Source organism: Silene latifolia, chromosome Y, assembly GCF_048544455.1.
Source record: "Silene latifolia isolate original U9 population chromosome Y, ASM4854445v1, whole genome shotgun sequence".
Classification (NCBI taxonomy): Eukaryota; Viridiplantae; Streptophyta; class Magnoliopsida; order Caryophyllales; family Caryophyllaceae; genus Silene; species Silene latifolia.
In genome coordinates, this window is record NC_133538.1 from 194,058,205 (window position 1) to 194,071,503 (window position 13,299).

The 13,299-nt window shown below is 37.7% G+C and overlaps 1 protein-coding gene across 5 annotated transcripts; it reads right to left on the bottom strand.

The window, feature by feature from the left end:
• Positions 1 to 872: 872 nt before the first annotated feature.
• Positions 873 to 4,667, bottom strand: LOC141626729 (DNA N(6)-methyladenine demethylase ALKBH1A-like). Of its 5 annotated transcripts, XM_074440401.1 has the most exons (8): positions 4,582 to 4,667; positions 4,337 to 4,466; positions 4,014 to 4,168; positions 3,355 to 3,701; positions 2,604 to 2,742; positions 2,435 to 2,501; positions 2,214 to 2,335; positions 873 to 1,450 (listed from the first exon to the last, which is right to left on the bottom strand). In XM_074440401.1, the coding sequence occupies exons 2-8, from the start codon at positions 4,429 to 4,431 to the stop codon at positions 1,311 to 1,313; spliced, it is 1,065 nt and encodes a 354-aa protein (XP_074296502.1). In that variant the 5' UTR covers positions 4,432 to 4,466; positions 4,582 to 4,667; the 3' UTR covers positions 873 to 1,310. The 5 variants fall into 5 exon arrangements, with proteins under 5 accessions (XP_074296502.1, XP_074296499.1, XP_074296503.1 ...); XM_074440398.1 differs by having other exon boundaries at positions 4,014 to 4,466; XM_074440402.1 differs by lacking the exon at positions 4,582 to 4,667 and having other exon boundaries at positions 4,370 to 4,528.
• Between the last annotated feature and the right edge of the window lie 8,632 nt (positions 4,668 to 13,299).

The window sequence follows — 13,299 nt, forward strand, 5'->3', positions numbered from 1 at the left end:
CAGAAACTCTCAATCAACAAAAAGAAAGTCACTACAAAGTCCTAGCAAAAGAATTAAAGAATGAAATAAAAATAAACTCAAAGAAAAAGTCTTCCAAAAAATAAGTGCAAATCATTCTAAATTTCGTGTGAAATTTTCAATCAAACCTGTAAACTTTGTGCACTACGCCAAAACGGAAATAGTACTTGTATTGGAAAGCTATTTTTGTTGAATTCGAGATCAACAAATAGAGCATTCCAGCCCTCGAAAAGCGGAATCGGTTGCTCAGCTAAGGCATTACTCCGCTGTTGACCCAAAAACAAGCTATTGTCGGGGCTGAGAGTGCTGAATTTCTACGGAAAAAAAGTTAAAGAAACCCGGTGATTTCCAACAAAAGTGCGTTTCCCTTAAGAAAGATGAAGAAAGGAGAAACAAAGAAACCCAGAATGAAGAAAACTTCAAATTTAACAGAAATAATTTTCAGATTTCGGTAGAAATCCAAAAATATTAAAAGTTCCAACTACATTTGTAGTATTACAATTGAAATATTGTTCTTAAATCTTTGATTTAATCCTTCTTTAACTAAGATATAAGATTATGATAAACTCTCCTAGGCTAAAATGGAGAGTAAATCAATATCTAATCTTTAAGAAGAAGAAAACCAAAGAAAAGTTCTGAAAATTTTCAATTAAACAAGACTTTAAAAAGATTAGCAATCTTGACAACCATGCATGTAAATGGAATGATGGTTATGAAGAAAGGTACTAAAAAGGAGAGAAGAAAGGCTGAGAAAGAGACCAATTTTTTTTTCAGATCTCAACATTCTAAGAATTTGAGAGAGTTTCCTCTCTCAAGATTCTCTCTCAAGAATTTTCTTTAGACAATGCTACTGATTGCTACTTATCGCAAGTACCTTTGGATTTTCAGAAACATATAGCATTGTAAACAAAAAAAATAGCCAGCTACCAAAATTTATATAGGGTATCCTAAGTAAACTTTCTTTAAATTCATCTCCGAAATACATCAACCAGCAATATGAGGCTAAGCAATTTCAAGTACTCCAGTACAAAGACAAATAGATGCAAAGAGCAGTGTCACAACAAGAATATTGAGAGCACATGTAATTGTTAAGGGTTTTCTCAGGTCGCTATTTCCCACAGCCTAAACGTCTCTGCCAAAACCCGCAAGGATGAAGAAACCAAGGTCGTCTTTATGGGGCGTCTTCGGAATGGGTTGACATGTACTTTGGAGAACAGTCAAGAAAAGACCGCAGCAATCAGTGGCTGCGCAGGAAAACAATCAAGAAACAAAACTTGGTACAACTGTACAAGTTAGAAGACTTGTCTAATGTTGATATTGATTCTTGAAGTCTTAATATATTCCAAGAAGCAGTGATCACTGTCGGTGGACAGGTGCTTTTCCAAAGCTGTAATTTCGGAGTTATGTGCGTCTGTGAAGATCCGAGGGACTCCTATAACATTCAAAAGAAAAAAACAAGCACGATTTTGTAATATGCAGGAAGCCAAACACCACCAACAGAAACAAAAGAACTACAATTCATCACCTTGAATTTAAGAACTGAATCGGATTAATGTTGACAATGTATGTTTGGTATGGGAGGGAAAATAGCTTTCTTATTCCCTTCCCTTCCCATTTATCCAAACAAGAAATAACTGATCCCTCACTCTCTTTCTCATCCCTTCTATCCAAAATCACTAATTCACTATACAATTGTTATCAAAATCACTATAATGTAATGACGACAAAGACATTGAGAAGACGACTAATTAACTCAATGCTACAGGAGAATATCACATTATGCTGAATTAAGAAAATCACGTGTTTATAAAAAATAGTTTGCACTTCATCACATAAGCAATATTACATAGAGACTCGCAAAACCGATAATTGATGGTACTAACGGCAAAGTAGCAGAGGTCACATAGCTTAGCTCCTCATCATCATCGAAAGTGTACGTATTCACGACTAACGTTAGAAACCCGCCCAGTGGCAAAAATGCCTCTTTGGCAACTTTTACACTTAAAAAAGAAAGGGTGATGACAAAGTAGAGTACGTGCTCTCCTTTACGTTAAAAGTAGGATGATTTACAACTAGGTCACTAAGACAACATATTTAGGTCACTCTTTCTTTATACAGCCATTTCATTAAAAGTTTATCCAAAATATAACCATTTCTAAAGAACGCCGCAAAATAGGAAGATATGTCATGCTTACCATGAAAACATTCCCTTGCTTCTCCAGCCATGAGTACAACATCACCGCTTCTTAAGAACATTGCCAAAGGTTCATCTTCTCTTGATTTTCCCCCAAGGAGGAATATTCCTTTACAACCCAAACTGAGAGCACAAGTAGAAGTACATATTTAACTTTACTGCTGCTTATAATTTTCAAAAGGAATTTGTTATTAAAGAGGAAAAAAGGATGAACCATAGGACCTCATGCTTACTATAGGTTTACTCCAATCGAGTTCCATGTCATCAAGGTGTCCACCAAGTGTGTCACCTAGAAAATGAAACGAATGTCAAAATATCAATATTTCATTACCTAGCTGCTAATGTGAAATATGCAGCACCACAGCTGAACATTAGATAGACCCATTGATACCTGATGCAAAGTAGTTGACTATAGCAGCCTCTGGCTTGAAATTATCGCCCAAAGGCATTGCAGGCACAGCCAACTTTTTCGCTAGTTGACACAACTTATCAGGAATCTTGTTATGCGGTAGATCAACATTATAGTTTCGCTGCCCCATCAAGTTAATAATATTAAGTTGTAAACTTGTAATCAAGAGAAGTACACCAGCAAACAACAGAGCAGTTCAGAAATTCAGGTATAAATCCTCTAGGTTTATGTTAGTCAGGACTAAGATAAAACCCCTAAAATGACCCTCGCAAGCTTCCACATCCTTGAAGTGAGCACCATGCGTTATTTGAAATTGCTATAAATTTTCAGTTATACAATATCAACATTACGCAATTGCCTCAAAAGGCTCCCGTCCGTGGCAAAGTAAGGGGGTCGAATATCTGCAGCCTTGACCCGATTTTTCATGTGATCCATAATGAAGATCATGAATTGCATCGACCAACTAGTATTTCACAACAATAAGAGCCTAGACAACTAGGGAGCCAATTTACTTCATTCCGTCACATTCTAGACCAAAGAATAAGGCTTTAGGGGTAAATAATATTAGTAAATTGTATGCAACAAATATTCAGAATTAGAAGAGTCAGTGCAGTTCTGCACTGGCAGATAAGGCAGGTAACATACCAACAATAGCCTATGATATGGAATTCATTCTGGAGAGGCCAACAAAAGAAACTAATAAGCGGAATCAGACAAGATAATAGGTGATCACCTGCGACCAATCAAACTGCAAGCCAAGCGTACTCCAATGTAACTTCCGTAAGAGGACAGATGCTAGAATAGAATTTCCACCACTTCCCTTCAAAGAAACATTTCCACTCTCACTTGAGAAAGTCCATCTTCGAGCTTGTCCATTGTCCAAGGACTGTGTTACATTCGGTGAAAGTTCCTCTTCAACAAGAACCTTACCTTCTTGCGCAGCAGCAAATAAATCATTTATAGGACCATAGAATGCATTGTGGTTCGTCCGATTTGGGGGTTGAGGGAAGCTTGTCAGGCTTTCCCTGATCCACTGGCACTGTTCCTCAAGGCTCAAGGCCCCAGGGATGAAATAAAAACCTTTACCGGGAAAAAAAAGAAGGAAAATCGAGTCTAAATCTCCACCATTGACAACCAATATACACAACATATAATTTGTTTTCACACTAACAAAAAGGAAAGTCATCAGGCAGGCGCATTGGAAATCTGCATTTTTTTTCCATTTCACCTAGCAATGACGGGCTAATTTGGCGCTCCAAAAGAAAATTCCAAGGCCATAATAAACCCAAGAGCAAATGAAGTAATTTGAGGAGTACAATCAATGTCATCAGCAAGATACAAGCAAGTGCAGCAACCAAATGAAATCGTCAAACAAGAAATAAATTTGCTCACCAGGACGATTATCAAGGCAGATAACAGGAAACTCAGAACCGGTTCTAATAACATGAACTCCATCAGGTGTTTCACCTGTTCGATCGAAAGTCTCCAAGATCAATTTAAAATCAACAACTTCAGATAAGTCGACTGGTCTAGGTTGTTGCTTTTTCCTGCAAATACTCAGCAATCGATAAACATTTAACAAAACACTCCTTCCGTCGCAATCATTTGTTTTCCTTTGATTAAAATACGCTTTACAAAGAATAAAAAACGTAAACAAATGACTGAGCCGAACAAAACAAGTTGATGCAAGTTCCGGTAAGATGAAAGATGAGTACTTTCTAGATTTTTGATCATAATAAAGCTTGTACTTTTTCTCGGCTCGACGAAAAGCGGTCCTCTCTAGATCATCGGTGGCGCCATTGGCGTACATTATACACTCCAAAACTCAGATATTCGTATACAAGACTGTTCAACAAAAACCCAATTCAATTTTAATCCATCTAGTTTATTCAGCAAAGAAATCAATCAATTTATTCATCTATCTAATACAAGTAGTAATCAAAGTAGTAGGAGTACTAACAATTCAACTGCAAAATTAAGCGTGTGCACTTGAATTGACCCAAAACCCGAATTGATTAAAGTGGAAATAGATCTTCTTCATTTCCTTTCTCTCAATTTCCTCTCACAATCTATATAAATAATAATTACCCCTTCACTCTCATTTCCCCTTTATTTTTATTCGTAAATTTAAAACCGTTAGATGTTGTCAAAATGCGATCCGAACCATTTATAAGAACTTGCCTCTCCATTTCTTTTCGGGAGATGGAGAGAAATTGGGCTCGATTAAAGTAGTACAAGTAATCAAAAGGAGCATCAATTGTTTCTACCCGACACCCGAACTCAAGACCCGAACTTGACCCAAAACCCGAATTGACCCGACCTACTATAACCTGATCCGAATGTGTATTGTTGCAAACTGAATATTATCTATGAAAAACTTGATAATAGCCGGCCCAAAAATAACCAGAACCCGAATTAAGACCCCAAGCCAGCAAACCCGAAAGTGACCTGATCCAGTTGCCTTGGATGCTAGGTCTAGATAGAACCAACCTATTTCATCCTTTCAGATGAATGATGTAAGTTGTGGCCAACGATTTTCAAACCACCTCGAAAGAGTTTGACAAGATGGCCTAACAGAGGCCACATAGTTAGCGTCTTTGTTGGTCTCTCGGAAGTAATGTTGAAATATCACTTCCTCAAAGTGTAACACCCGCGAAATTCCAATTCTAGAATTTGTAGTTTAAATAGTTATTTTATTCGCCTTATTTTTATAGCAATCGCGTTTTTAGTGTAGTTATGAAGAAACCGCTATCAAATTGCCCAAATAGAGCCTAAAACGGGACTTTGCCCGAGCTAAGTTAAATTAGACCTCTTTTTAAGTTTCATTTTTGTTGAGAATCAACTAACCTCATCTCTTATCTTCAAAATTTCAGAAATTTCGTCTACCTTAAAAGCCTTTATTAAACCATAACCTCTATAACCTTAAAACTTCAAAACTCCTTCATTCCTTCACCAAATAACGTCATTCTCGCGCAATCTTCACCTTTTCTCGTCATCCATCTTTTTACGTAAGAAAGTCCCGCCCTTTGTGGACACGGGCCACACGCACGCCGATCTGTGGACATGCGGCAGTCTGAAAGCCACGTTCGGGACGTAGAAATGCTTTCGACCGGATCGCTTTAGATCGGCCGGTTTCGTCTCGATAAAGGTCTCGAAAACGATCAGAGATGTTCGGAGTCGCCACTAAGCAATTATGGGATGCCTGAAAACCGTTTGAATCCACTTTATACCTCGGTGAAACGAAGCACAAAGCAGTGCTTGACGTAGGTACTAAAGATAAGGACTCGTCCCTCTTTTAGCATCCTATCGTTAGAATGACTCTCGTACGCCCTGGATAATGCCATCCACTATCCAAAGGTTCTGAGTAAGAGGTGAGGGTACGTATTGGGAAGCTCTTTAATCGAACAACCAATCCCGCCCGCGATAGCGGCCTCTACTGATCGATCTTGGTTGGTTAAGTGCAAGAGTTGATAAAACGGGTTTAATGCATGAATGCGCATCCACAAGTTTAAACCTAACATGTGAGATTTGCTGTAACAACCCGGATTATAAAACAAAGGAAAAACTTATATAAAGTAAATATCAGAGTACGATACTGATAAAAGGGTCAAGGTGGCGGAAACACCAAGCCTAAATCCGGATCGATACTAAATCCAAACCGAACTAATATATTATTCGAAGGTTCCTAAAACATAAAGCAAACTCCTATTTTATTATTAAGCACGCTTCGCACATTCCCCAAGCAATCATCAACCAGTCAGCAACATCTGAACAACCTGATAATGGGGGTCGACAATCAGTCGGGAGTAACTAGATGCTCTCCCACTCATGTTTACAGTTATTGTATATAACTAACAATCATTAACAATTGAAATGCAAAACCAGTAAACATGTGAGACCATCTATACCCATGAAAACTCGACACCAACTTACCATTAAACAATGACAAAGACAAACATATGAAATGATAACTCCAAGTCAAACTGTTGGAAATCTCGATCTCTTTACTAACATATTCATATATGTTTTAATTTTAATTTAGTCATAAAATTAAAAGGGGATCTTATGCATGCAAACAATAAGCAAAATAAGAAGAAATCTTCATTCTTACATTGATGTTTCGGATCAAAGGGCACAAGAGAGTTCTCCTACTCTCTTGTTCTTGAGCTTTCCTTAATTGGATGAACAAGGAATCAAGTGTAGAATCCCTCCCAAGGAATTATACCCAAGCTAACAACTTAATAAAATTAATATTATTATTACTAAAACAATATTAATTTTGTGTAAAAATTGACCCAAAAATTATTTGGTCTCTCAACAATTTCGGTCAAGAGAGAGGGAGGAGGAGGAAGATGTTATCACTCTAAAATTCTTATTTTTAGATGTTAAAACAATGAATGATACACTACTGAATATCTTAGTGTATATTAGGTAAAATAAGAAGAAAAACCCATGGTATTTTCTTTCTCAAAACCGGGTGGAAGGGGGGAAAGGAAGGAGCCAATGCATGCACAAGGTTGCCTTCAAAAGAACAAGTAGGCTTGCATGGCTAGTATTAGGCAAACATGATTATGTTTACCACTAACATAATTAACCTAATATTTTCCTAATCCTTTCCAATATTTCGGTTATAATAGATAAAATAAATTCCATTTTATCTTTGTCAAATTGTCAATATGTCACGTGAAATTGTTATGCATTTCTAACATATTAAAAATCAACGCATTAATAAAAATACGTCATACACAAAATCGACTTAGTAATTCACAATTACTTGTACTAAAATAATTTACCAATTATAAATCACAACATCTTGTATTTATAATAATTTATTCATTCAAGTGCAATTGTTTCCTTAAACAATAATTTCATCTAAGTAATAAAACAATTCGATTACTTAGACCGTATCTTATTTAATCAAATTTCAATAAGACACGTAAATATAACTTCCAAAATCGTCCGTCAATTTTAAGTAATTTAATTGACCCGTATCGTCATACGATCAATTAAATGATCAATTAAGAGTGTTACCCTATAAGTATGACCTAAGGGGATCAACTGGTCACCACCGTCTCACGACAGTAATGTCAAACTCTAGTCAGCCAATCATTACCGATATGTGTGGACCAGTTGACAGTAAAAATACTTCCCAATTGTATTCTTTAAAATGAGACTTAAACATGTGATCATCATGATCAACAGTTGTGATCGCATTATTGTCGGAGGACACATATTCCAACAATCTCCCACTTGTCCTCGACAAGTGTGCGTCACCAATTCTCTTGTCCTATTACTATCTCCCACTCAATGCAAGGTGTCTTTCAGGTCGTACTTGAAAGTGATCATATCGAGAGTGGTTTCCTCGATCTGGAGAATAACTGATTGACCGGATTTATCCACCATGGATTCATTCCGAGCGTGGCCACGCATTTCCAGTTCATTACTCCTCGAGTGGCCCTGAGATATTGTTATAACCCTGACTAGGGGTGGACAATTCCTATCGCACTCATTCCCTTCGACTAGCCACAGCCATCATAACCCAAAATATGCCCATTTGACCCCATTTACGAAGGTCGTAGTAACACAAATCAAAGTTAATCTGAAATCGTGCCATCTTAGGTGAATAGTCTTTAGTCAAAAGAATCGACTCATTTGAATACTATAGTAGCTCTCGCCACGACCAGGCTATATAAATTTGCCATAACTCTATAAGCGGTCATAAGGCCCGACAAAATGTTCCTAACAAATGTTCTACATGTGATCGACTAGTCATCTCACATGACTATATGGCACTTGAACTTGCCATCAATCGCATCACACTCTAGTCACTTCGAGACGTCACCTCATGTAAGCAACTATGGGCGAATACAATGTTAATCCGCGTTCACTTTAACGGGGTTCAATTGTCTCCACAACCCGTTTGGATGTAACAATGTATAAAGAAAAGAAAAAAGACAAATGTGATTATGAACATGAACAAAAAACAACACTTTTATTTCATTTCAAAATCTAACAAAAACTTGGTACATGTTTAAGTCCCATGGACGCAACATGTCCTTCATGCTTGGCCTGCGATAAAGGCTTGGTGAGCGGATCGGCTATGTTGTCATCCGTCCCAACCTTACAAATCGCAATTTCCTTTCTTTCAATGAAATCTCTTATTACATGATATTTTCTAAGTACATGTCTAGATCTATTACTAAACTTTGGCTCCTTAGCTTGGAAGATCGTCCCACTATTATCACAATAGAGAGTGATGGGATCATTGGCTGTAGGTACTACTCTTAGACCTTCCGTGAATGCTCGATCCACACAGCTTCCTTGGCGCTTCCGATGCCGCAATGTACTCAGCCTCCGTTGTTGAATCCGTTGATTCTGACTTCCTTGAAGCTTCTCCAGCTAACGGCACCACCATTGAGCATAAAAACGAAACCAACTTGTGATTTCATGTCATCTCTATCCGTTTGGAAACTTGAGTCCGTGTAACCATTAACTCGAAGTTCGGTGTCTCCTCCAAACACTAAGATAGAATCCTTAGTTCTTCTCAAGTACTTAAGGATGTTTTTGACGGCTATCCAGTGACTCTCACCTGGATTTCCTTCATATCTACTCGTCATGCTCAAGGCATACGAGACATCAGGACGTGTGCATATCATGGCATACATGATTGATCCAACAGCGGAAGCATAAGGGATCATCTTCATGCGTTCAACATCATGGGGTTCAGAGGGAGATTGAGTCTTGCTCAATATAGTCCCAGTTACCATAGGTACCAAACCCCTTTTTGATTTGTCCATGCTGAACCGTCGAAGAATCTTATCAACATAAGACTCTTGACTTAGTGCCAATATCCTGTTGGATCTATCTCTATGGATCCGGATACCTAATATGCGTTGTGCTTCTCCTAAATCCTTCATTTGGAAGTGGTTACCTAACCACTTCTTAACAGAAGACAACTTCGGAATATCATTTCCAATGAGTAGTATGTCATCGACATACAAGATTAGGAACACAACATTACTCCCACTAAATTTCATGTATAAACATGGTTCCTCAACACTTCGAGTGAAACCATTCTCCTTTATAACATGATTGAATCGATGATTCCAACTTCTAGATGCTTGCTTTAGACCATAAATGGATCTCTTAAGCTTGCACACTTTGTTAGGATTATTAGAATCAACAAAACCTTCGGGTTGTATCATGTACACTTCCTCTTCTAAATGGCCATTTAGAAAAGCATTTTTGACATCCATTTGCCATATTTCATAATCGTGAAATGCGGCAATCGCTAACAAAATCCGTATGGATCTTAGCATGGCTACGGGGGCGAAGGTCTCATCATAATGGAGACCTTTGACTTGGGTAAATCCTTTTGCCACTAGCCTAGCTTTGTAGACATCATCATGTGCTTCTATGCCATTCTTGACTTTGAATATCCATTTGCATTGAAGAGGTCTTGCCCCTTTAGGCAAATCTACCAAGTCCCAAACTTGGTTTTCATGCATAGAATCCATTTCGGACTTCATAGCTTCAAGCCATAAGGAGGAATTAGGACTAGAGATTGCGGCCTTGTAGGTGGCGGGCTCGTCACTTTCTAAAAGCAACACATCGAGTGTTCCATCTTCTTCGATAAGTCCCACATATCGATCAGGATGGCGAATAACTCGAATCGTTCTTCTTAGTGTAGGAGGGACAACCGTGTTAGACGACGAAGGAACATCTTCTTGCGTCTCTACCTCGGTTTGTGGCTCTTGAACTTCATCAAGTTCAAAATTTCTCCCACTCCGTCTCTTAGAAATAAATTCTCTTTCTAAGAAGACAGTCTCGCAAGACACAAACACTTTGTTATCTTGAGGTTTGTAGAAGTAGTATCCTCGAGAGGTCGAGGAGTAACCTACAAAGATGCATTTTTCGGATCTTGGGGCAAGCTTGTTGTCGGTCTTAGCCTTGACGTAAGCATCACATCCCCAAATCTTCATATAGGATATATTGGGAACCCTTCCCATCCACATCTCACATGGAGTCTTTTCGGTGGTCTTTGTGGGACTATTGTTCAAAGATCTGATTGCGGTTTGAATCGCAAATCCCCAAAACGAGTTTGGTAACTCGGTTTGACTCATCATGGATCGAACCATATCAAGTAAGGTTCGATTTCTCCTTTCGGCAACACCATTAAGTTGTGTTGTTCCGGGTGGAGAAAGATGTGATATGATACCACAACCTTTCAAGTGTGAATCGAATTCAAAGCTAAGATATTCTCCACCACGGTCGGATCGTAGTGCTTTTATCTTTTTGTTCAATTGGTTCTCTACTTCATTTTGAAATTCCTTGAATTTCTCAAAAGCTTCACTCTTATATTTCATTAAATAGACATGCCCATGTCTACTCAAGTCATCGGTGAAGGTTATGAAGTAGTCATAATTTCCTCGAGCGGTGATACTCATTGGTCCACATACATCGGTGTGTACGAGTCCCAATAGTTCACTAGCTCGTGTCCCTTTACCACTAAAAGGATTACGAGTCATTTTGCCAAGTAGGCAATATTCGCATGTACCATATGATTGAAAATCAAATGGTGTAATCACATTAGTCGAAATTAATCTTTTGATGCGATTCTCGTTTATGTGACCTAATCGACAATGCCAAATGAACGATTCATTTGGGTCACTTGATTTGAGTTTCTTTGATTGAATGTTATAGATATCATTAGTCGGATTTGAGGTCTCTAAAATGTAAATGCCATTGATGGAAGAAGCTTGGCCTATAACCAAATCATTCCTTGAAATAGTACAACAATTGTTCTTAATGACAAAACAAAATCCATCCACGTCTAGCATAGCGATAGAAATAATGTTTTTAGAGAGTGTAGGCAAATAAAAACAATTATGTAAATACAACTCAAATCCATTAGCCAACGCTAATACATAAGTTCCTTTGGATTCGGCCGCTACTCGAGCTCCATTTCCAAGGCATAGATCCACATCTCCTTTTCTAAGCCTCTTCACGTCTCTTAAACCCTGTAAATTATTACAAAGGTGAGAACCACAACCGGTATCCAGTACCCATGTCGTAGTGGAAGTATAATTTATATCAATAACATAAATTTCCTTAGGAATTTTACCTTTTGGAACGATGATTCCTTCCCTTATATTTCGCAAATATACGGGACAATTCCTAAGCCAATGTCCTATGCCATAGCAATAATGGCACTCATCATCAACTTGCTTGAAGTTTTTGACTTTCTTTCCCTTCTTCTTGAACTTTTTGCCCTTTGAAGCAAGAACTTGATTGCTTGAGCTCCCACTAGTTTTGGCATCTTTATCTTCCAGAGACAAAGATCCTATAGATTGTATGAGGCGGTCTTCCTGAGACGGGCTCACACGAGATCTAGTACTAGTAGGTGGTCTAGTAGAAGTGATGAAGTTAAGGTTTCCATCCGAACCTATCCCAAAATGAAGTTCTCTAGTAGTGTCGAAATCATTGTTGGAGCAAACGTCGTCAAAAACATTGTGGTATGACTCAATAGTTATCGGTGCGGTAGCATTTGATGGATTCATTGTAATGAACTACAAATATGGAGGAAAGGAAATATTAACATTTGTCTTTTTGAATCATACTCGTAAATATATTAACAAGATATGAGCATTTATATAGTGACATCTACCCAACTATCATAAATGATTCCAAGATCCAAATTCATATTAACTTGGGCACGGTAGGGCCGATTCATCCCTTATCAATATAACTCGGTGGATTAACGCTTTAATCGATTCTACTTTTAGAACTCTTGGTTGATAAAATTACATTAACATTTATCTTTAGCCCGGAACACATGCGACTACGGTCACGAATACTTCCGTTGAGCTCAATCCAAATTTCGAATAAATGTGTCCATGATCCAAATCCACATCAACTTGGGCACGGTAGGGCCGATTCATCCCTTATCAACATGAATTCGGTGGATAGACATTTATCACCCACTTCCCCTACGTAACAAGTTTTGTACCCCGGTAGGGCCGAGTGCACTCCTTCGCGAAATAGGTTTTCATGGTTTCTACTTTTTGGTAAGGCTAAATCTCAATTGTTTATTTTAGCGTGAGGTCATGTCAATTCATTATCTATCACGTTTTAAGTGAACTAAAGCGGTGAACTACGATAATTCTAATTGATACGGTCGATAAACTCGATTAAATGATAATGCATGTTTTAGTTATGGCGATTTTGCGATGCATGCGACATATAAATAAAATGCAAAACATAAAATAAATCCTAGTATGGCCTTCCTAAAATAGAAAATCTAATTAACTATTACATATTCGGAAACCAACTCCATTGATCCCTTGAACTTCGGTTATGGCACGCATCTCGAGGTAACACCGTCTTTATGTATCGCCTTCTTGAGTGACACCGTCTTTATGGAACTCCGGAATAAATAAATAAATTACATAACAAATTACATAATTTCCTATTATACATATGTAATTAAAATAAAATAAATCTATTAAACTACAAAACGGTGATACGAGATCACAATAAATTACAACCGAATTGATATTCCCATACATTTCGCGTAATACCAATTAAAAACTAAGGCCATACTAAGTAAAATTACATAATTCAAAATTACATAAAATAAAATTATGACAATCATAAATAAAATGCAGCATTATAATAT